At 49.2% G+C, this 21,657-nt stretch overlaps 1 protein-coding gene across 4 annotated transcripts in view; it reads right to left on the bottom strand.

The window, feature by feature from the left end:
• Positions 1 to 21,657, bottom strand: part of col4a6 (collagen, type IV, alpha 6) — a 40,364-nt gene continuing 18,707 nt past the window's right edge. Inside the window, exons 4-50 of one of the 4 annotated variants that reach the window (XM_061809265.1) lie at positions 19,446 to 19,523; positions 14,715 to 14,849; positions 14,544 to 14,588; positions 14,030 to 14,149; positions 13,860 to 13,922; positions 13,411 to 13,446; positions 13,223 to 13,285; positions 13,114 to 13,149; positions 12,978 to 13,019; positions 12,703 to 12,792; positions 12,459 to 12,512; positions 12,319 to 12,381; positions 12,196 to 12,240; positions 12,026 to 12,079; positions 11,835 to 11,904; positions 11,642 to 11,752; positions 11,398 to 11,556; positions 11,112 to 11,162; positions 10,190 to 10,276; positions 9,967 to 10,124; positions 9,558 to 9,740; positions 9,275 to 9,458; positions 7,979 to 8,023; positions 7,625 to 7,696; positions 7,370 to 7,477; positions 6,981 to 7,199; positions 6,744 to 6,902; positions 6,412 to 6,420; positions 5,342 to 5,512; positions 5,105 to 5,248; positions 4,775 to 4,897; positions 4,532 to 4,713; positions 4,349 to 4,412; positions 4,187 to 4,261; positions 4,002 to 4,109; positions 3,808 to 3,915; positions 3,649 to 3,720; positions 3,427 to 3,546; positions 3,227 to 3,343; positions 2,988 to 3,149; positions 2,818 to 2,916; positions 2,583 to 2,735; positions 2,374 to 2,490; positions 2,107 to 2,298; positions 1,864 to 2,035; positions 1,653 to 1,767; positions 1 to 1,563 (exon numbers count right to left, since the gene is read on the bottom strand). In XM_061809265.1, coding sequence (XP_061665249.1) covers positions 1,303 to 1,563; positions 1,653 to 1,767; positions 1,864 to 2,035; positions 2,107 to 2,298; positions 2,374 to 2,490; positions 2,583 to 2,735; positions 2,818 to 2,916; positions 2,988 to 3,149; positions 3,227 to 3,343; positions 3,427 to 3,546; positions 3,649 to 3,720; positions 3,808 to 3,915; positions 4,002 to 4,109; positions 4,187 to 4,261; positions 4,349 to 4,412; positions 4,532 to 4,713; positions 4,775 to 4,897; positions 5,105 to 5,248; positions 5,342 to 5,512; positions 6,412 to 6,420; positions 6,744 to 6,902; positions 6,981 to 7,199; positions 7,370 to 7,477; positions 7,625 to 7,696; positions 7,979 to 8,023; positions 9,275 to 9,458; positions 9,558 to 9,740; positions 9,967 to 10,124; positions 10,190 to 10,276; positions 11,112 to 11,162; positions 11,398 to 11,556; positions 11,642 to 11,752; positions 11,835 to 11,904; positions 12,026 to 12,079; positions 12,196 to 12,240; positions 12,319 to 12,381; positions 12,459 to 12,512; positions 12,703 to 12,792; positions 12,978 to 13,019; positions 13,114 to 13,149; positions 13,223 to 13,285; positions 13,411 to 13,446; positions 13,860 to 13,922; positions 14,030 to 14,149; positions 14,544 to 14,588; positions 14,715 to 14,849; positions 19,446 to 19,523 — 5,094 coding nt within the window. In that variant the 3' untranslated portion in view covers positions 1 to 1,302. The remainder of the gene's footprint in view (positions 1,564 to 1,652; positions 1,768 to 1,863; positions 2,036 to 2,106; positions 2,299 to 2,373; positions 2,491 to 2,582; positions 2,736 to 2,817; positions 2,917 to 2,987; positions 3,150 to 3,226; positions 3,344 to 3,426; positions 3,547 to 3,648; positions 3,721 to 3,807; positions 3,916 to 4,001; positions 4,110 to 4,186; positions 4,262 to 4,348; positions 4,413 to 4,531; positions 4,714 to 4,774; positions 4,898 to 5,104; positions 5,249 to 5,341; positions 5,513 to 6,411; positions 6,421 to 6,743; positions 6,903 to 6,980; positions 7,200 to 7,369; positions 7,478 to 7,624; positions 7,697 to 7,978; positions 8,024 to 9,274; positions 9,459 to 9,557; positions 9,741 to 9,966; positions 10,125 to 10,189; positions 10,277 to 11,111; positions 11,163 to 11,397; positions 11,557 to 11,641; positions 11,753 to 11,834; positions 11,905 to 12,025; positions 12,080 to 12,195; positions 12,241 to 12,318; positions 12,382 to 12,458; positions 12,513 to 12,702; positions 12,793 to 12,977; positions 13,020 to 13,113; positions 13,150 to 13,222; positions 13,286 to 13,410; positions 13,447 to 13,859; positions 13,923 to 14,029; positions 14,150 to 14,543; positions 14,589 to 14,714; positions 14,850 to 19,445; positions 19,524 to 21,657) is intronic. The other 3 variants (XM_061809266.1, XM_061809267.1, XM_061809268.1) reach the window with 3 other exon arrangements.

Below are 21,657 nucleotides of genomic sequence, written 5' to 3'. Positions count from 1 at the left end.
TTTTCTTTGGTTCTGGTCCTCTTTGAGGAAAACCACATTTATTTTCTCGTCACTGGTAAAACTGGCTCCATAACATATTCAATTGATCATCAGAGTGAATATATATTTTCCATATAGAACACTCAAAGGCCCCCCCCCCCACCCAAATGTTGATGTACACGCCGTCTGTCCATCGCTTCTTTCCCAGTAAATAAAAATAATGGATAGTATCATGATAAAATACATTTCAGGTAGGTTCCAAGTCCAAAATCTTCTTTTTCCCCTTATTTATATCATTTGGAACTGAGCAGTACATCTTTGAGAACCTCGTTCTATTCAAAAACTGTTACAGAAATGAGAAGAATATCAAAACAGAGCACTGGAAGTATTAATGCGGGGGAGATAAAGGGAAATAAAGTAAAAACTATGTACAGCAATAATTAACATTCTATAAGACAAGCGTTTGTTGTGCTGGATTACTTTTAGTGGACCACAAATAGTGGAAAGGGGGTGGGGGTGGGGGTGGGGGTGGGGTAAACAGCCCGGCAAGTGCTTTGGTTTGCCATATTTATTCCAAAACATTGTCAGTGCAAAAAAATATGTAATGTGGCCTTGTTCAAGTCATCCATCCAGAACGGGTGTCGGGTCGCCGTGTGAGGGGAATTTGTGGGGAAAGCGCCGCTCTGATGAGTGCAGCTCCGAGTAGCACCGGTTGAGGAGCTCAACGAGAGAAAAAAAAAAAAAAAAAAAAAAAAAACACGCGCGCGCCGATTGAAAAGAATCCAAAAGGTTAGAAACCGAAGCGTCGTCACGTTTGTCGTCGTTAATCGTTTTGTCGTCGTTAATGTGGGGGAGGGGGGGGGGTAGCCTGGCAGAAAATGAATGACCCAATAATACTGACACTGCAGTCGATTTCACATCTGATACTAAGGCGTTTTTTTTGCCGAAAATCCAATTAGTGGAAATATAAGTGAAGGGGGGGGGGGGGAGCAAAGTATCGTGTATACATTTCACCACAAAGTGTGTTCCTGGGTCAAGTGGTTTTTATTTCGCATGCGCACCGTTAACGAGGCGCGGCACTTTTGGGAAAAGTCGGCACGCTCTGAGGTCGCCCTGAGAATAGTCGTCGACCCCCCCCCTCCCTCCTCCGACAGGAGCAAAGACATTATATAACACGCAAAATGTAGCACCTTTGTCAGTGATAAACTCATCTTTTCACCCCCCACATCCCGAAAGTGGATGACAAAATCTATTTTGAAGAAGAGGAGACTTTTTCAGTCACATGTTCTTGCTTTCTTTTTCGCTCTCCCCCCTCCCCCACCTCTACAAGACTTTGCTGCACACTTGGCACCGGCTGACTCTGGAGCGCTCCTGGCCTCCCTTCAGGGTCTCCTGCACCGGCGAGAAGACGAACTCGCGGCTGGGATCCACCGTGGTCAGCCAGAAGCTGTACTTGTTGGCGAAGTAGTGGCACGTCCCTTTGGCGCCGTTGCACTCGATGAACGGCGTCGCCCGGAAATCTTCCAGGCACGAGCCGGGGGACACCAGGGATTGGCCGCCGCCTTCGGCTCCGGCCGCTGTGTGCTGTATTGAGGGGAGGGGGGGAAAAAAAAAAAAAAAAAGTCAAGATGGTGTGCTTTGGCAAATGTTCATAATTTGTGCTATATGCTTACCATGAGGAAGGAGTAGCCTATCCACAGACTCCTCCAGCCTGGGGGGCAGGTGGGAATGTTCAGGTCCTGACTGTGGACCGCCACCGCCTGAGACGGCGCCTCGCACACCGAACACCTGACGTGACGTAAAAGGCGGGTAGGGGTCAGCGCTCAATTTTCCCCCACTTCCGCCCAAAAAAAAAAAAAAAAAAAAAAAAAAAAACCTCACAACCTGCTGATGTAAGGCCGAATCTGCGTCTGGGCCACGGGCATCATGGGGATGGGCGCGGTGGTGGAGAGCCAGTAAGATTTGTCGTTGCGGCTGGCGTAGTAGCAGACCTCGTTGGGGGAGCAGTAGAGGAAGGGGATGGTGCTGAACCTGGGCAGGCAGGACCCGGGCTGACCTGCAGGTACAAAAAGATAAGATCCGTTTTGTTCGGCGGCAAACGTCTCCTCGTCCGCCGGGTTTTCGTACCGAGGTCCTGGTTGTGAGCCTTCTCTTGACCCTCCACATAAAGCAAGCTGTAACCGTCCCACAGTTTGGCCATGCCCTGAGGACACATCGGGACTTGCGCGTTCTGGCTGTGCTTCACCAGAGTGTAGCCGATGCTGATGCTGCGTCCCACCGAGCCGGGACCGCCGGGCCGACCGACGGCGCCGGGAAGGCCTGATGAGGAGCACGCAAAAAAAAGGTTATTTCATGGATTGTGGTGAACGGGGAGGGGGAGACACGACAATAGACCTTGTTCTCCAGTGGGTCCAGGAAATCCCGGAGGACCCGGGTCGCCAACTGCTCCGGGCAGACCAACAGAACCGGTGCGGCCCAGTTTACCAACAGAACCAGGACGTCCTTTTGAACCTGAGGTGAAAAGGGAATATTTGGAGTTTGTGAAAGGTGGACACATCATATTTAAGATGATGACGATGATACGCAATCTATCAATAAGTCACCTGGACGTCCAGGCATCCCGGCCTGACCGGGCGGTCCAGAGAAGCCGCTGGGTCCGGGGTCACCTGGAGGACCGACATCTCCGAAGGGTCGCTCAAACTGCTGAAATGTCCCGGGGAGTGTGATACCGGGGCGACCCTTTGGACCTGGAGCGCCTGGGCAGGTGGGCGGGATGGAACACGGCTGAAGTCATGTCATTGCGTGATCCACATCCGGGAAGTTTAGACAGCCCCTTACCTCGGAAGCCCTTGGCTCCTTTGCTTCCGTAATAGCCAGGGTCACCGGTAAAACCCTTAAGACCTGGGCCGCCACTGAATCCAGTGTCCCCTTGTAGTCCTAGAAAGTAGATTGAATTGTGTCAAAACCACAGGACCAATGGAGAATGTCCCAAGGAACCCCAGGTTTACCTTTGAAGCCAGGACTGCCAGGGATTCCGGGGCCTCCGGGGATCCCAGGTTCTCCTTTCCTGCCAGGGGTCCCAGGGAAACCCGGGAACCCAGGATCCCCTCTCTCTCCCTGATCCGTGCCTGGGCCAGGCGGCCCAGGAAGGCCTGGAGGACCGGTCAAACCTGAAGAGGAGAGATGAAGGTGAGACGGGAGGAGGAAGACTAGTAAGAAGGGAATGGAATCAAGAACTTGGGTTTACCGAACTCTCCATCCAGTCCAGGGAGGCCGGGATCGCCCAATGGCCCCGGGACATCAGAGCCGACTGACCGACCGGGGAGTCCGGGTCGCCCGGGAAATCCCGGGAGTCCGGGACCACCTGACACACACAAGCCCGCAGCCCCGTTATAGGACACCCGATATTGAGCTCATCTGCGAGTCCATCCGTGCAGCTCGACTCACCCGACTCTCCTCTCTCCCCCTTCTGTCCGGGGGATCCTGGCGCTCCCGGGTAGGAGACGCCTCTCTCGCCCTTCAAACCCGGAATGCCAGGGGCACCCTGGCGTGTTCTGACACTTGCCCCTGCGACAACAACAAAGAAACAACCTTAGTCGTACAAGTAGAAAACAAAACGACATAACGATAAGAAATCTTCTCCTGAGATTTAAAAAAGAAGTTCCTTACCAGGCGTTCCAGGAAGGCCTTTAGGTCCACGGAGGCCGTTAAGCCCATCCAAACCAGAAGATCCAGGAAGACCTGGAAAATCAACAAGAGTTTTGTCTGCCTCCCATTTATGTCTCACTCAGGAAAAAAAAGAGAAAAGCATGCAAGTTGTCATCTGACCTTTCGGTCCGGGACCACCCGGGCCTCCGGGTGAACCAGGGGTTCCGTCTGGCCCTCTTCTTCCGGGGAAACCAGACTGACCTTTTGGTCCGGGGTAACCAGGTGAACCTTGCCAAGGCGAGCACAGAAATACGGGAGTCAAACGGTCGACTGGAGAAGAACTCAAACGCGGTAGCTATGATTGCATCGCTCACCCGTGATTCCAGGAAATCCAGCTTCTCCAGGTCCTCCCTTGACTCCAGAGAAACCAGGACTTCCCGGGAAGCCGTCGTCGCCGGGGGCGCCGTTATTGCCACGCCCACCTTGAGGATGACACTTGGCTTAATGAGAGATGACTGAAGGGTTGTTGGTGGCCCCGTTTCCTCTCTATTTTTTTTACCTGGAAATCCTGAATCTCCGGGCTGGCCTTTAAATCCTGGCGCGCCAGGAAAGCCAAAAGACTCCCCAGGCTGACCTGAGGAAGAAATGGAAATACTGACGATTATAAAAGGATACATTCAATGTTTTGTTTTGTTTTTTTGTGATGTGAAATAGAACTCACCCTTGGTACCGGGACGACCAGGCTGTCCAGGATTGCCAGGGATACCAGGTAGGCCGTCGTCTCCCTTTAAAAAAAAAACAAAAAACATTTATATTCGGTAAACTACTCACAAAAAAAGTTCTCTGACAACAAAGAGTGGAAAACTGCATTTGAGCCGCTAAGCTAACGCATCCTTGTGCTCACCCTTGATCCAATCATGCCAGGAAATCCCAGAATTCCAGCTTCACCTTTAGGACCGGGGCCGCCGGGGAATCCCGGCTGGCCGGGGAAACCGGGTTGTCCCGGCAGCCCTTTGCTCTGTTCAGCAAAACCCGGAAGCCCGGGCAGACCCTGACGGCCCGGCGAGCCTGGAAGTCCTTTGTCACCTGTGGAAAACAAAGTTTGGAGGTCTTGTGCCGCTCGGAAAGGAGGACAATCAATGCGGACCTCTTTGCCCGATGAAGCCAGAAACGCCAGTGCTTCCGGGGATTCCGGGATCTCCTCTGCCTGGGTTCACAGTATAAATGCGAGGGCCGGGCGGGCCGGCGGGACCGGGCAACCCTGGCTCACCTGAAAAGGAAAAGAGTACATGGAGTATTTTCTCAAGATGGCGGTATTTTGTCAAATTTCTACAACAAATGAAGACGTGACTCAAATGAGACCAAAACTAATAAGCATTTTCATCCAAAAGACTTAAACCACAATGACTGGACACCCCCGCCCCCAAAGAAAAAATGACAGGCATGGTTGTTGTCCGTGGGGCTCTGGACACGCTACCTTTCTGTCCGGTGTAGCCGGGCCCCCCAGAAAGTCCATCTCTTCCGGGAACCCCGGGCATTCCTTTTTCCCCAGGAAATCCTGGACTTCCAGGACGTCCCGGTTGTCCGGGGAAGCCCCTCATCCCGGGGAAACCTCGCTCGCCTGCGTCAAAAAAACACAAAATGACATCAAATGAAATAAAATGACATCTTCAAGTGAGCGTGACGGCCTCAGATCCAGACGGCTGGAGCGTACCCTTCCCTCCTGGTATTCCCGGGAATCCCTCCCTCGTTCCCGGTCCTGGAGGGCCGGAGGCTCCCCTTGGCCCCGGTGACCCAGGGGTACCGGGTAGTCCCGGGGTGCCCTTCATCCCAGCAGGTCCCGGGAAACCTGGATCTCCTCTGTCTCCTTTCCGACCGGGAGCACCTGGAATATGGCGGACCGTGCTTCTTGAGGCAACGCATTGTTGATAAAAACGCAATCAAAAGCTACGCTTCATAACTAACATAAAACTAGGAATTTGCAGGAAATGTCTGGAATGTTTCCACACATACTCTCACCTTTGACAAAATGTGATTCATGCGCTTATGCATGGTCAAAGACACACAAGCACAAAAATTGCCTGCAATTGCACTCCGATCAAGTTAGATTTGAATTACTGGCCTGATGTAAAAAAAAAAATATATATATATTATATATATATATATATATTATATATATATATATATTTATGTGGAGCATTTTAAATTTACTGCAAGTAAATGAACAGAAAGTGCAATTCCAGAATAAGTGAGCATTTTCAAGCCACCAACGAGTAACTAAAGTCTAAGATTTGATTCTTAAAAAAAAAAAAAAAAAAAAGATTTTTCAAGAGGCCCACCGGGTGAGTGGGACGTGATGAAAACGGCGAGTCCTTTTTTTTTTTTTTTTTTTTTTTTTTTTTTTTTTTAAAGAAAGAAGCCTTGTTGAGTTTGGGGGGGTCACACAAGCCTCGTTGCAAAGAAATGAACGGATTGCTCTTGATTGTGTCAATCAACTACAAATGTTAGTGCTAATTGCAAAAAAAAAAAAAAAAAAATTGAAAAAAATATATAAGAAAACAGCTGGAAAGCACTCAGCATTTCCAAATGTCCCACAGCTAGAATGTCCACAAAGTCATTTGTTGCCAGCGCAAAAAAAAAAAATGTTTTTTCCCCCCCTACGAAGGATCCAATTGACCTTTATCCGGGATTTATGGACATTTTGAGCCGGAACACGAATGCGCGGGGGCGACGACGGCAGCGGCAAATGATGGGAGCGGGCGGTGCCGCGGAAGGACGTCTCACCTTGACAGCCTACGCGGAATGAGCCCACACCAAGAGGAAAACGGGTGGAGGGATGAAAGGATGGATGGAGGTGATGATGGTGATGGCGGTACAGGGTGAAGGGCGGGGGGGCGGGGGAGAGAGGGAAAGAACGAAGGAGGAAAGGCAGAAGATGTGGGAATATCAAATGAAAGAGAGGGAGAGAATCTTTTGGGTGAGTTGAAACTAAACAGAGAATGTGCCACGTGGTCTGGTTCAAAAATGAAGAAAGTTGATGAATCCAAAGTAAACATCTTATTTGCTCCCCTCCCACGACAAGGTTTTTGGGTCCCCCCACGTCCTCCCCAGCTCACCTAGCGAGCCTCTGGGACCACTGCTGCCATCGATTCCTGGCGGGCCGGGGACCTCCACGGTTGGATCCCCCGGGGGTCCAGGAGGACCGGGGATCCCGGGAAAACCGTCGACGCCACACTCGCCCTTCAGGCCTGGAACCCCCGAGCGCCCGCTGAGACCTGATCATACGTAGGTGTTCGTCGTGTTAGTGTGCAAAGTATTCAAGTGACCAAAAACGTCGTCGACGTGAAAAGCACCAGGTGATCCGGCTCCTCCTGGTGTCCCGGGCAGGCCTTTGTCTCCAGGAGCTCCGGGAAAACCATCTCGTCCTGGAGGCCCCGCTGTGGCCCCCAGGACTTCTCCAGGCTGGCCCTTGGCTCCAGGTCGTCCGGGGACACCGTCCTTTCCCCTGCCCCCGTCCAAACTTTGCCCCGGGTTACCGGGTACTCCGGCGTCCCCTCTGGGTCCCGGGAAACCTGTGGGAGGAGGTGGGAGGGGGGGGTGGCTTATAGAACGCTGGAACGGAAATACATGCGCCGGAAAAGTGCGTCGCAACTTAAGAGACGGGAGAAAAATGCAGGTCAAAGTCTTCTGAATACTTTCTGTGAGTGGAACGAGAACAACGTTTGGGCGACCGGCCCCCTACCTTGCGGTCCGGGCTGCCCTCCAAAGCCGGGCTCTCCTCTCTCCCCTTTCCTGCCATCAAATCCTGGACGTCCGAGGCCTCCTCGCGAGCCCGCCTGACCTCTGGGACCTTACCAACACAAAACAGCTCCCGTGATGAATGGGTCAGACTTTGTGGATCGGTTTTACGGTTCTTCTCATTTCTCGCTGGATTAGCGAAAACGGACCGTTGCGGGACAGTAGAAATTAAAAAACCTCGAGAAGTTCTTCTTGTTACCTGGTCGTCCGGGTAAGCCGGGAGAACCGGGCTGTCCCACCTCACCGACGACGTTGCACCGACGTACGTCACCTGGGAGCAGTCGTACACAATTAGGCAGTGGGCATGCAAACAGACCCGCGAACATCACGACAAGCACTTTCGCGTTATTCGAATGACATCGGCATTCGTGTCCATTCGCAGAATTTCTGTTTATTGTCTGCCGGCTCCATTGGCCCCCGCTTTACTTTTGAAAACATCATCGTCCCACTTTGATCGACTTGCCGATTGTGGGAACCGTTCAAATTGGCAGCTCTGAGATTCGCCGCCGGGCCTATTACACTGGCTGGCAGATGGAAAAAGTTCGTTACCCACCCGTTCCCTCTTCGCTGTCAAAAACCTCTCCACAGCTGTTTTCGCCTGGACAGATGGACGTGCACGACGACGGCAGGGGGATGGGCGGGGGTGGGGGTGGGGGACAGAGCGATGGATGGATGGATGGAAACGGAGAAAAAGAGAGAAGTAGAAAATTGCAGCACACACAAAGCCAATCAGGATTCATTTGCATGCGCCAAATCTTGTTCATCAAACAGCAAAATCAGCAATCAGTTCCATTGGATGATGTAAAAGCTCATTTCAAGGCAAAAGCACATTAAAACACTTGCTTATGCGCTACGTACAAATGCTTCCAAACAGGTTATTGCGCTTATCGCGAGAGCAATTCGACAATTGTCTCTTTGCTCCAGCCTGCGACAATAACCTTTCATAATTATAAGCACAAAATCGGGTTGTTTAGCATTAGCGTGGCGCGATGAAGAGCGCCCAGTCGTTTGTTGCAGATAAGCGGACTTTGTGTCGTTTGGCCTCAGAGGAGGAGGTGCGAACTTCATAACTTGCGGGAATATGGAAACGCTTCTGCTGTAAGATTATCATCAATTTGGGATTCTTTTTTTTTTTTTTTTTTTTCTCCAAGCACAGGTGTCCAACTTTTTTTTTTTTTTTTTGTGCACTGAACCAAATAAAGTGTGTCCCAAAAGGCTTAATTTTTTTTAATTCCTCATTTTCGGTAGAAAATATAAAATGTTCAAAAAGACATAACAGTTATTTGGCTAAATCTACCAATAAAATGCCGCAATTTTCCACGACTTCTCATTTCAAGTTCATTCCAAATTGCATCAAGGCAGTGGAAATTATTATTATTATTGAAGAAAAAAATAAATAAAGAGCTGGACACCTCTGTTTTCAGAAAAATGAGTTGGATTCCAAATACAAAAGTTATCCGTGTCCTCTGAAGCTAAAGAATCACAGTGGCAGTACAGAGTTCAAATCTCATCACGATGCACCAATCAAGCGTTTTGTCAACGAGAGAAATTACAAAGCAAGTGTAGAAGCTCATTAATGGAGACCATTAATCGCGTCGTTAACAGTATGCCGCAGCGGCCGAGGCGGGAAGGGTAGGAAGCTGCTTTCGGGAGAGAAAAATCCGTCCGAGGTTTTCGGCTGAATCCACAAAACCTTCCTAAAGTGTTCAGGGCTTTGTTGCTATGGTAACTATGGTGCGAGGAGGACGACAATGCTGCGGGTGACGACAGATGTTTGATCCGCATTTCAGCCTGTAAGGATGATAACAGAACACGCGCTCGCTCGTCGATGACGTCCGCGACCGCTTACCTCTTGGTCCGGGGTAACCTGGTGGCCCCGGCAGTCCGGAAAAACCAGGTTCTCCGGGCTCACCTCGGAAACCAGGCGTACCGGCAAAGCCGGCGCCGGGCTCGCCGGGCCCTCCGGGACGCCCCTTGATTCCCGGGAAGCCCGGGAAACCTTTCTCTCCGCGCGTGCCAAAGCCAGCATCCCCCTAAAGAAGACATTTCCATTTTCTTATGTTTGTCAAACCACCTCTACTGATGATTTAATGATATTATTTCTTTTTTTTTTTCATCATTAAAGAGCTCACTGGAGGACCGGGGGGTCCAGGGAAGCCGGGCGATCCGTCCCTGCCCGGTGTTCCCGTTTCTCCGTTGGGTCCTCTGGGCCCAGTAGCGCCGAGCTCTCCCTTCACTCCGAAACCAAAAGTGGTGTAGTACGACACCCCCTTTTCTCCCTTCCGGCCAAAGAAACCACGTTCGCCAGCGCGGCCCTGAGGGGCCACCACAATTTGGTTGGGATGGGACAAAAACACCAGCAAGGGTTTGCAAAATACAGAAAGTTGTTTTAGCATGTATCCAATATGCTAAATGCTACTAGTATGATTTTTTTTTCAATTACTACCTTTCACGACTGTATTTCTGGATGCTAGTGGAACAACTAACCATTATTCCAAGTAGGATATGCAATAAATGCTCAAGGATCCACACGGTACTCACAGGGGATCCCTGAAGGCCGCCAAAGCCAGGTGAGCCCGGGTCACCGGGCTCACCCTTTGGCCCGGTGAAGCCGGGGCCGCCGTTGACGCCCGGAGAACCGGGAGTCCCGGGCAGACCCGAAGATCCGCCGCCGATACAATCGCAGTCACCGGGATCCCCTTGTGGAGACGCGATGGGTTGCGAGGGCAAACGTTCAAGTTTGAATTGCTTAGGGGGTTCGTACCTCTGTAGCCTTTACGTCCTCGCTCTCCCGGCGGTCCCCGGGTACCTGGCAGCCCCGGGACCCCCGGAATGCTGACACCGGGTGAAACTGCAATGACACACGCACATTGAACACGAGTGAACAAGAGCACGTTTTCAGTCAAAGCAATCACAGCTCTACAAATCACGTGGATTTCAGATTTCACACTGTTTGGCTCACGGGCTCGCCTGCACTGGCGCGTGAGCCGAAAGTGGGGAATGAGCAATATGAATTCTTGCAGCGGGTCTTGAAATCGTGAGTTTTCCCAGTGCAAATGATGCGCAGTGCAGCTCGGGGGCTCAGTGTGAAATCCGGGTTAGTTTGTTCTCATTGGTCACGACAGCTTTGACAAGGCTTGAACTGCGAAGTTATTTTAAGCAGTAGATTGTTTCAGTCTCATTGAAATATAACACAGCTCGACATAAAGCATGAACCAAATTCACTGATTTTACATCGCTATGCCTAAAAAGCTGAACTTTCTGCCTCTGATTGTAATATGTACATTTGGTGCATTTATTTGATGTATAGTGCAATGATTGCCTAATTTGCATGAACATAATGAGTGCAAAGTGTGATTGACAAAAAAAAAAAAAAAAACAACAAAGCTCCTGCTTGTGTCCCTCCTATTGCAAGTAAAATCAATGAATTATGTTCAGCGGTGACACCCTGTGGCCAAAGTTGAGAAAAGCAGCTTGGAGTCAAGAGACCAGTAAGCCAAACTTACCACTTGCACCTTGCGCAGCGTAAAAGAGTTAAGCTACCGCCTGCTGAAAGTTGAGTTTGCTGGGCTGCTTCTTATTCATTCATTTATTCATTTATTCGCCCGGGCAAGCAAAAAAATATTGCCATGGTGACCATCGCAATATGGCTGCCGCCTGGTGGATACGTGGGTGATTACACTGACCAGTGGGCTTTTCCCCCTCGGGATAGATGACGCAGGGCTCAACGGGTGGGCCTTGGAGGACAGTAAAGTCAGTCAGCCAGGATTTCTGTCTTGCAGCTGTACTTAAAACTGGCTTTAATTCAATAATTTTAGGCATAGCACAAATCTGTGACTGCCTGATGATGACGATGCAGTATCCCTACCAATGAGGTTAATGACAACCATAAAGATAAAAACATGCCAAATGTGATCATCACCACCTATGACGGAGGAGAAATCCCGTTAAACGGCTCTGCGGTCAACATACTGGAGGGGCCCTGAGGTCCAGGAGGTCCAGGAGGCCCTGGAATCCCGGGAGGTCCAAGAGAGCCTGGGAGTCCTTCTGTGCCGTAGCCGGGTACGCCGGGGCTACCTTTCTCCCCCTTCGGGCCCGGGGTACCTGGGAAACCCGAGCTGGGGGGACGATCTGCGGGCCAGAAGTCCGAAAAGAGAGAACAGGTTCATAAGAGGCGCGCCGTGTAAATACTTGTGTGAGTTGCTGTGCGTGTTACCGGAATCAAACCGCCCAAATCCTGGAGGGCCAGGTGGGCCTGGAAACCCGGGAGGCCCTTGGTCACCGGGTGCACCTGGAAGCCCGTTAAAGCCAGTTTCTCCTGGTGGTCCTGCGAACCAAAGGAAAGACTTCTGACAGCACTGGACTCATTTAGTTTGGACACATTTGGGCTGCGGGTGTCGGACTTTTACCTTGAACGGAAGTGCTTGGACCGCTGACAAAAGAGGGGGGTCCTGGGAGTCCCGGTTCTCCCTGGTCTCCCTAATTGACAGCGTTCAGAACAACTTTCATTCAAACGGCGCAGACGTTACGTGAATGCAAGACCGGAATGATTAGCAGGTCCAAGCAAATGAAAACCGAAAGCGCGTGGGAGTCCCCGTACCTTGGGTCCGATGTATCCCGGTTGCCCGGGGAATCCTGGGGTCCCTCTGAAGCCCTGCACCCCAAGAACAAATGTTTGACTTTACTCCACCAAAAGGATGAACGGTGGAAATTGAAGTGCTAAAAAGGTGTCGGACATTTTTTTGTTTGTTTGTTTGTTTCATAGCCTACCTGTTGTCCAGGCAGGCCAGGAGGTCCGTTAAAACCCGGACTACCCTGAAACAACCGATAATGTAATCATTCAGTCATCTTCTCTCCCTATCAATATTTCATTTCAATATTTGATGCTCTTACTCTCGCCCCGGGGTATCCGGGTATTCCTTTCTCTCCAAATTCCCCCGCGAACCCAAAAGGGCTCTGAAGTTAAAGGAAAAATTATAAGCATTTCCAAAGTCATCATTTTTAACGGGGACTCTTGTAAGATGATGGCTTACAGGAGGCCCACGGTTTCCAGGGAATCCACGGAGCCCCTTCGGTCCAGGTTCACCCTTTTAGACAAAGACACAAAGCAAATTTTGGTCCAAAGTGTCTGAGGGGTAATTGCGTCAATAGAACCACTACTTTTATCTACATTGAAAAAAGAAAAAAAAAAGACAAATAACAGATCATAAGTAGCCTCCCCCCAAAAATAGGCGATCCACAGGAGACTGTTCTCTGCCCCTTCCCTTTCTGTGTTACCTTATCTCCTTTGTAGATGGTGAGGGTTTGTTCGCTCCGTAGAGACCCGTCACCTGGAGTCCCACTCGGTCCCGGGAGACCCAAGTCGCCCTGGAGTCCAAAATACAGTTTTGTCCAATCAAAAGGATGGATGGATGGATGATGGATGGATGGATGGATGGATGGATGGATGGATGGATGGATGGATGGATGGATGGATGGATGGATGGATGATGGATGGATGGATGGATGGATGGATGGATGGGTAGATTGTCAATGAGCAACACACACTATACCTTGTCTCCCTTCTCGCCTTGATATCCGTCACTACGACTCCCCTAAAAGAAAATCATAATAATAATAATAATAATAAATTGACGAGATTGAGTCAGGGGTGGCTCCCTCCCTCTTTATATTTGTTTATTTGCTTACCATCGGCCCTGGTGGACCCGGAGGACCCGGGGGGCCCTGAAGACAAACAAAACAAGTTACTCGGTATCCTATTCATTTCATGCGATGGAGTACGAGAAAACCGACATACGGGATATCCCTCCGGCCCGGGTGGACCAGCAAACCCAACTGGACCATCGGGACCTCTGGTGCCCTGCAGAGACATCACATTTTTAAAATGACGGCAAGGCAGCTGGGGTTGACATTTACACTCCTGAACTGTGGACGAAGATGAGAACAGGACATGGGAGCGATATGTAAATGTAAATAAAATCTTACAGGGCGACCGTCTTCTCCTGGAAGACCAGGAAAACTCTGAAACAGACAAAAACAATTTCTTTTCGACATTTGACTCAGTACGTCTGTAAACAGAATATTGGTACCTGATACTCCTGACTTTGTAAATAAAACTTCGGAGCTCAGAAGACAATGATAATAAAGTTGACTTAAATGCGAGATATTCTTCACAGGTGGCTTTGTCTAAGATACAAATATATTTTTCGCCTCAGCTACAAAACAAAAAACATTTAGCATTAAAGCATTGAATTTGAACCATGTGACTTTGGCGCTATCTGCTGGACAAATGTCAATACTGCAATCGCTGACTGATGACGCTGATCATTAGCGATCATCGCCAACTGGATTTAAGATGAACAGAAATACACATGCGATATTTATGGCTCTTTAGACATTATTTAGATGAGCTGGTTAAGTTTGTGAGGACTTACGGTGACACCGCCATCAGTGACGTATCGTGGTTCTCCTTTTTGACCCTTCGGCCCGATGGGTCCCTGGGAGAGTCCCAAAAAAAAACAAAACAAAAAAAAAAAAAACGGTCATCAGCCTTTACAGAGGGTGTCAAAAGTCTACGGAGCAAAACAAGCAGATGGCCCTTTACTGCAAATCCTGGTTGCCCCGGCCCGCCGGTGCCATAGCCGGGATATCCGGGCTCCCCTCTGGTCCCGTTGCAGCCGTCCAGTCCCGGTGGTCCTCTGCCACCCTGCTGACCGGTGTGACCCTAAGACCCACAAGGAGAAAAATCGATTACACTTGGACAATTGCGAGTGAAAAGATGGCAACCGTTTGTGGCGCGCCACCCGGTGGCAGAAGTGAACTAAGCACCTTCATCGGGCTTAGTTGAGAAGAAGACTGCAACAAAATGAATGAAATTGTGATTCATGTACTTTTACTTCATCTTTTTGCACATTATTACAGATGAATTAGTCTTATTTTAGAATTTTCTTCAAACCACCTTTTTTTTCCTGTTCAAATGACATTTTATTGATCTGATCCAGAGTGCTTGAACAACACTTATGCTCATCAACCCCAGTTCGATCCTGTAGTGTACATTTTATATTTACCTAGGGCGAATTCATCAATATCCATATTATTGCAAGAAAGCGTTCACTCACAGGGACACCATCGTTTCCTTGAAATCCAGGTACTCCCATCGGTCCCTGTTGAATCAAATCAAATCCAATCGATCACAAAACAAATATACCCCCATTTCCGTTCCGTTCCGTCGGCTTACGTCTACATGCGGGAAACAAAATAGCGAGCACGTTACAGTCGCTAACACCCACTTTGTCTCCTTTGGGTCCGGATGGTCCTTTCAAGCCAATGTGGCCCTTTTCTCCTTTGGGCCCCACGGGCCCGGGGCTGCCGCGGGGCCCCTCTGCCCCGCTCTGCCCGACCTCACCGAGAGGCCCCGGACGACCCTGAAAGGAAGAAAGACAAACTCGATAATTACGATCGTGCCGCGTCGTTGGAAAATGGACAGATGGGCGACGTCATCGGTCATTGACCCGAAAGGAGACGAGCGCCATAAACGGTGGTTCACAATGAATCTACGATTCAATTAAATAAATGGAAAAAAATTCACAAATATAATGTGCGAAATATACATATTTGAATGAATGAATCGGATGCAATGGAGGGCGGAAGAGTGGATCAGCTGGTAAAGCGCTGGCCTTACAGTTCTGAGTACCCGGGTTCGATCCCGGCCCCCCGTGTGGAGTTTGCATGTTCTCCCCGCGCCTGCGTGCGTTTTCTCCAAGTGGGCACTCCCACATCCCAAAAATATGCAACATTAATTGGACACTCTAAATTGCGATTGTCAGTGCGGCTGTTTGTCTCCATGTGCCCTGCGATTGGCTGGCGACCAGTTCAGGGTGTGCCCTGCCTCCTGCCCGTTGACAGCTCGGATAGGGCTCCAGCGCTCCCCGCAACCCTCGTGAGGATAAGCGGCAAAGAAAACGGATGGATGGATACATAATGCAACAAATATTACAGGACTCCAGAACCAAAAATCTTGTATGTTTCAACGATGGTGCCATTTTTTTTTTGTTTTTTTTTAACCAGGCCGCAAATGCTTTTTTCCACCACCTAGTGGCAGTAAAATGAAATGAACATCACATCCACGCGCACACACGCACACGGAAGATGGCGAAGGGAGATCTGAAGATTGAACCTGAGGCCTATATTTGGCCTGTGTATACTGTACTCAGGTGTTCAATATCATCACATATTGGGCATCGTTACATACATACGATACACTGTATTGCTAAGCCTCTATTGCGCTGATTGCTTAAATGTGACTGCAGAACCATCCATTCATAGTTTGCACTGGATCTCAGGAACTTTTAATGTTACGATCCCTGAGTCCAGAGCAAAGTCTTTCACCAAATGTCCCCTCGTGAGAACTCATAATCAGTGGACTGTAATCCCGCTTTTGACCCGACCGGCGAGGGTGCGGCGTTAAGCCTCGGGGCAACCACGTCGACGTGATGAGAGGGTTCGCGCCAGGTAAAGTCAGCCCGTCAGCGCTGTCTGCATCGCATCTCGCGTCCACACCTGGTTTCACACGCAAGAAAACCTGCAAAGGAGGTCCCCACTTTCTCTCACGCGGCGCTCCTAATTTTCAATTTCTTTGACCAACATGTCTGCTTTGGAAGGTCTCGCTGAGGTAGAGAGATTTAATAACCTGGATTTTGTTCCGCCGGTGGCTGTCGACCCTCGACCACCTGTGTAGGGATTAGAACTAGCGTCGACTGTAACGTTCGTCTGTGTGTGAAAGTTATTTAGTCAAACAACCGCGCGGATTCTGATGTACAAATTAGACATGCGTGATTTCAAAATGGGCAATGCGGCGAGACAGCAAAAAGCCAAACCAGTCCATGGCTGTCTGAATAATGGTTGGCAAAAAATTGCCTTAGAATGCCGACAGCTCTGCCCACAGACGAGCGAGCCGTGGCGTTTGGAAGCAGTCTGCGTTTTCGTGCCAGAGAGTTAGCGTTCCGGTCGGCCCTTAGCGGACTTTCCACCAACATCACCTTCCAGCAGAGTGGTCAGTTTGTAGGCCCAAATCCCCCCCAGCACAAAGGGCACAATGGGGCCTATTCGGTGGCACTAAGCTCTCTGGACTTAGCGCGCCCATCGAGGGCCCGCCTCACTTCCTGGAGCTGGAGAGCGCTCCGACAGAGGGTTTCAGAACAGAATCGTGCGTGTGTGTGAAAGTGCGCGCATTGTCCTTGACGTCCACCCTCGGGCTGTCGGGGGGGGGGGGGGGGGTTTAACCAGTCGTATTGTTCTGGTGGCGGTGTGAAGATTTAACTGTCACACTGCATGCTCACTGTAGGATGGTGATGGGAGCAGAATTTGGTGGCGCTGGTCACGGTGCTGGGGAAGAATTGGCAAACCAACGGGATTTGGTGGACTATGGTGGCGGCCGCTTGACCCTTAGCGACACATTCACCGCCACTGACGGCAATAGAAGTCAAATATCCAAGTTAAGTGGGGAAACTTTGGATTTTTCCTCATGGGGCGTCACACCAGGGGGTGGGGGGGGGGTGTAGTGATGGCGTTGAACGTAGCGCCCAGAAATGGAGGCAAAAATGCGTTTGAGAATCGAGCGCGCGGATGCCTCCGAGACGAGAACTTCCATCCAGCTGTATTTTTTTAGCCCTCGCCGTTTGTTCATACTCTGCTGATGCGCGCATTTTCCGGATCGCAGTCTGTGAAGCGCCGCCGATCAACTTTCACACTTGTCCTACCTCTTTTTAAGTCATTCGCTGACAGCCGTTTCGCAACATTTTGACGCCATTGTTTTGTGACAACATTAACACCGAAGTTACCAAAATAAAAATGTCTACTTCGGCTCTAACTTTTTCATTTTTGTAGTAGTCCGCAGCTGAACCCAAAACAGATAAAGAAAAGAAACAGACACTAATATTTGTTGCTTTCATAACGCCTCAAACTCAAAAATTGCAAAATAATCATTTGCTTATGAGGTCAACTGGACTTGCTGTTGCAGGTCGGACCTTTGTTTTTTTTATTTCATCGTTTTACGCTTCCTCATCCCCCGGTCGGGCTGCTTGTTGATTGGCTGTTGGATGGGGTAATTTACTACATTCACATTTTCCCAGGTGCGCACAACGATGTAGACATACCACACACAAAAATAATTGCACAGCCACAAATATGCACCAGGCAAGGTGCACCTACATGTTTAACAAGCACGCTCTGCTTTTTTTTTGGGGGGGGGGGGGGGGGCGGAGGGTGCACATATAGGCCTCCAAATGTATCATAAATAACCGTGGCGTCGTTACCATGATTGCGTCAAGGTACAAGAGGGTGGAAAATTACAACTAATAAGCAGTGTTGCACATTCCCGGATGTGTGACAACCTTCTTTTGCGTGTATATCGAAAGAGTCAGAGGCGAGTTGACTCTGAATGCATCCCTCTTTTTTTTTTCCCTCTTCTCCTGCCATTCGTTGCATCTCTTCTCATTGGTTGAAATCTTTTTTTTAAACAATGCAATTCGAGAGGAAGCCACGCGAGGGCGGTACAGTGCATCTGAAGCACCTGTTACACAGGGAGAGAGAGAGAGCGCTGGTCGTTGCATTTTGCGGCTGAGCTCTTTACGTGTGTTGTGAATCACTTCACACACTCACACATACTTCAGCCCGTCTTTCTCCCTGACCTGTCGGCTTCGGCACGTCTTTGTTCTGCCCACAACCCTTGACCCGCCTCTGCGTGTGTGCTCATCATTTCCAGTATTTTACACAACCGGGTGTGTTTCAATGAAAAAAAAAAAAAAGGGCCGATAACATGCCATGAAGGGGCCCCAATGCATGTAAGCAAAAAAATGTTTGGATGAAAGCCTGCTGCTGATAAAGAATGTCCTGTACATCTCGACACACGCACGCAGAGGAGTAGCCAAGCGTATAGCGCGCACACAAAACAGAATGAGAGATGAGGGAGTGAAACTGAAAGATTAAAAAAAAAAAAGAAGATCAAAGTCGTCATTCATGCTTGTCCGGGACTGCTCCCGACCTTCATTACTTGGATGCAATTGGAGCCATCGGGCTCAGTTTTGCCCCCCAAAAATGTCAAATGAAACTCACGACTTCCGACAGAAAAGTGTTAAAAGGGGGGAATGAGTGAGGGATGAAGTGATGCCGATTTACATCCCGGAGGTTTTGCCACTCGTTTATCGTGACTATGTCCTTTTTTTGGAAAAAGACACGGCACACCTGTTTCTTTTTGTGCCCCCCCCCCCCCCCGATCCTCATGAGTCCCTTTCGTCTTTTACTCTTATGTCAATGAATACAAAGGGCTCGCTGTTATGACTTGGCAAAAAGTTATTTTGCTCACGCGCGTTTTATTACTGCAACGGTGACCTGCAAGGGGCCTTCGCTGTTGAACCCAGTGGGAGAGGATGTTTTCAGATCGAATGAATCCAACATGGCACACATAATATAAACAAAGATCTAAAGACCCTCTTCAGAACGAGAAGCCCCTCGGCTGTTAATAATAATGAAAAGAAACCGCCCTCCCCCAACAACAACATGACATCTGGATTGCGTCTCTCTGGTGTGTTTGGACATCACCTGGGGGAATCGTCCCCCCCCCAGGCATTAGTGAAAATTGCTGACTGCTCCTACTAAGTGCACTTTAAAAATCAAAAGAAAAAAAAAAAGCTTCCTCATAATTTAAAATCTATTGATACAATCAATTTACATGTAATTATTTTCCCCGCTCGGGTCGAGGGTCAGCGTGCTGCCCCGCGCCTTCTCGCCAGCCGTCAAAGACCGTCATACGTACCGATGGCGCTCAAATAAAAAGTCATTTGACAAAACTCGGCTACAGCAAGGAGCTAACTAAGTGTCGGCTTCGGCCTCAAGACAGTTTAGTGTTGTCGTCGGGTACGGACGGCAAAAAAGAGCAGAGGAATAAAAGCTCCTAAAAAGTCACACAAAAAAAAAAAAAAAAATCAGACAAGGGCCAAGATGGCGGCAAGCAGAAGACTCACCCTGGCTCCCTTTTCCGGGTTGCACCTGCACCCACCGCTGCAGTCCAAACCGGAACATGGCTCATCAGAATTGTCCCCCTGCGGAGTCAAGAAACAAGTTGAGTTCCGAGATTTAACATTCAGTCGCTGCCCCTTTTTTTTTTTTTTTTTTTTTTTTGCCTCCATTTGGCGCAGCATCTTATGAATATTTTGCATTTTAGAAACTCCGAGTGGACTGCAGATTAACCTCAAATAGCTGGCGAACGTCCCCGCAGCGCTTTCTGGCTCAATCGGCGACATAAAGAAGACGTCGATAAGCCGACATGAGTGACAAAAAGCTCATATATAAGTGGACATGAACCTACCATAAAAATTTCAGACCCATCCATGATTTCTAAGTGGGAGAACCTGCAATACAGCAGGGTGTTCAAATACTTACTTTCTTCACTGTATGTTGGGTCTATTCATATGTTGCGCCTCATGCAGGGCGGCTGACGTGTTGTTTTTGGGTCAATATCGGGTCAAAGGGGCCCTTCGGCATGACGTGGGGATAAAAGGCGAGATGGAAGGCACCCGAGGGACATCTTAGAGGGATTTATGAGAAAAATGAAATGTGAGGAAGTGGCGGGGTGTCTTTTTAGGGCCTGTAATAAGGGGGGGGGGGTCACACATCCCTCTGGACCCCCCCCCCAGAGGTGATCTTAAGCCAGTATAGACTCGTTAAAAAACAACAACAACAAAAACAAGTGTGAAGCAGTTTGAACCGTAAAAATGGAGCATAGGAATTTCTCAACAATAATTAGTCATCATTTCAAAAGTTGTTTTAGTTCAAATTACTGGCATGTGACAACGGAGGGCAAGCGGATAAGATGCAACTAGGAAAGGTTTGGCACAAAGCCGGGTGTGAGGGGCGGGGGCGAGGCGGGTCAGCGGCGCAGGTCCGAGCCTCGCTCCCTCTGATCTCCTCGAGTCGTCTAATCACGATGACAGAAGGAGGCCAAGAAAGTGAGCATGGGAACCGAGACGTTCGCGCTCAGAAGTGGACGCAGGAAAACTGATTTCAGGAGCCGCGCTTTCCATTTCGTGCCCAGAGACGTCAACAGCTCCTGGACCACCTCAACGGGACCGGTGGATCATTTTCATATTGTTCTTTGGCCTGGGATGGGGGTCAGGGATGTGAACAAGACACTCATCCTCATTCAGACACTTCTGTCCACACCCAGAATTAAACAGAATGTAAAGTGGAACGATCCCACTGAAAGACGGTCAGGACTTTTGCACTGATTGGTCTGAACCAACCTAAGAGCTTAACATTAAGATGAACCGGCACCAAAAGCAAAACTGGCTATTTGACAAATTACAGAGATGGAGGAGAGCGGAGATGTCACAACTCCTTTGCAGTAATATTGGTCAGACTTCGCAGAGGATAAAGATGTTGAAAAATCATATCAGTCTACAGGTGTTGCTCCACCGTTTATGTTCAAATATGTCGCTAAGGTGTTACGACACCCAGACGTCGTTGCTAGTTTTCATTAATTTATCCATTTATCCAGTTGATCGTGTTTCTCATCGAGTCTTAGCATTAGCATTTAGCTAGTGGTCTTAAAGGTCGTTTTCAAAAGAAGTTGTTCACTATTTGCCATTATCAAGTTTGAGCTTGACAAACGACGTGACCCGTGACCACTCTAGAAAGCATGCAAAAATATTATTTATTCCTGTAAATACACCTTTTGTTCACCCCCCCCCCAAAAAAAAGGGATCTATTTCAGAGGCAACTCGGAATGTCGCGTAAACCCAAAAATGAACGCGTGTCTTCTTCTTCGTGCATCTTAAGTGGAAGCTTGCGGGTGACAGCCGATGCCTCAACTTGCCTGCTTATTGCTCAAGGGCTCGCCAGATGTTATGAGCGCGTTTCGCGTTACCCCAAAAAACACACGGTGGGCATGAGGGCACAGGAGTGTTTCTTTTTTGGGGGTGAGGGGAGATAAACAAAGATGCTGGAATTTCTGAACGGGAAGTGAGGAAAGAAGCTCGGAGGAAGGCGTTTTCTTCCGATTTCTCCGATAAATTTGTCTCCACTTTGCATTACAAAGGCAGATCGATTTGATGTCGCATGCCCTAATTTATAGTTTATTTACGACTCAAAAGCAATAACCCTTCCGGTCTGCTTGGCAACACACAAAGCATGTGTATCACATCCTGTCAAAGGTCAGGCCTTCAGAATAAAAGGATG

Source organism: Syngnathoides biaculeatus, chromosome 21, assembly GCF_019802595.1.
Source record: "Syngnathoides biaculeatus isolate LvHL_M chromosome 21, ASM1980259v1, whole genome shotgun sequence".
Lineage (NCBI taxonomy): Eukaryota > Metazoa > Chordata > Actinopteri > Syngnathiformes > Syngnathidae > Syngnathoides > Syngnathoides biaculeatus.
The sequence above is the reverse complement of the archived record's forward strand: the minus strand, read 5'-3'. Positions and strand labels throughout refer to the sequence as shown.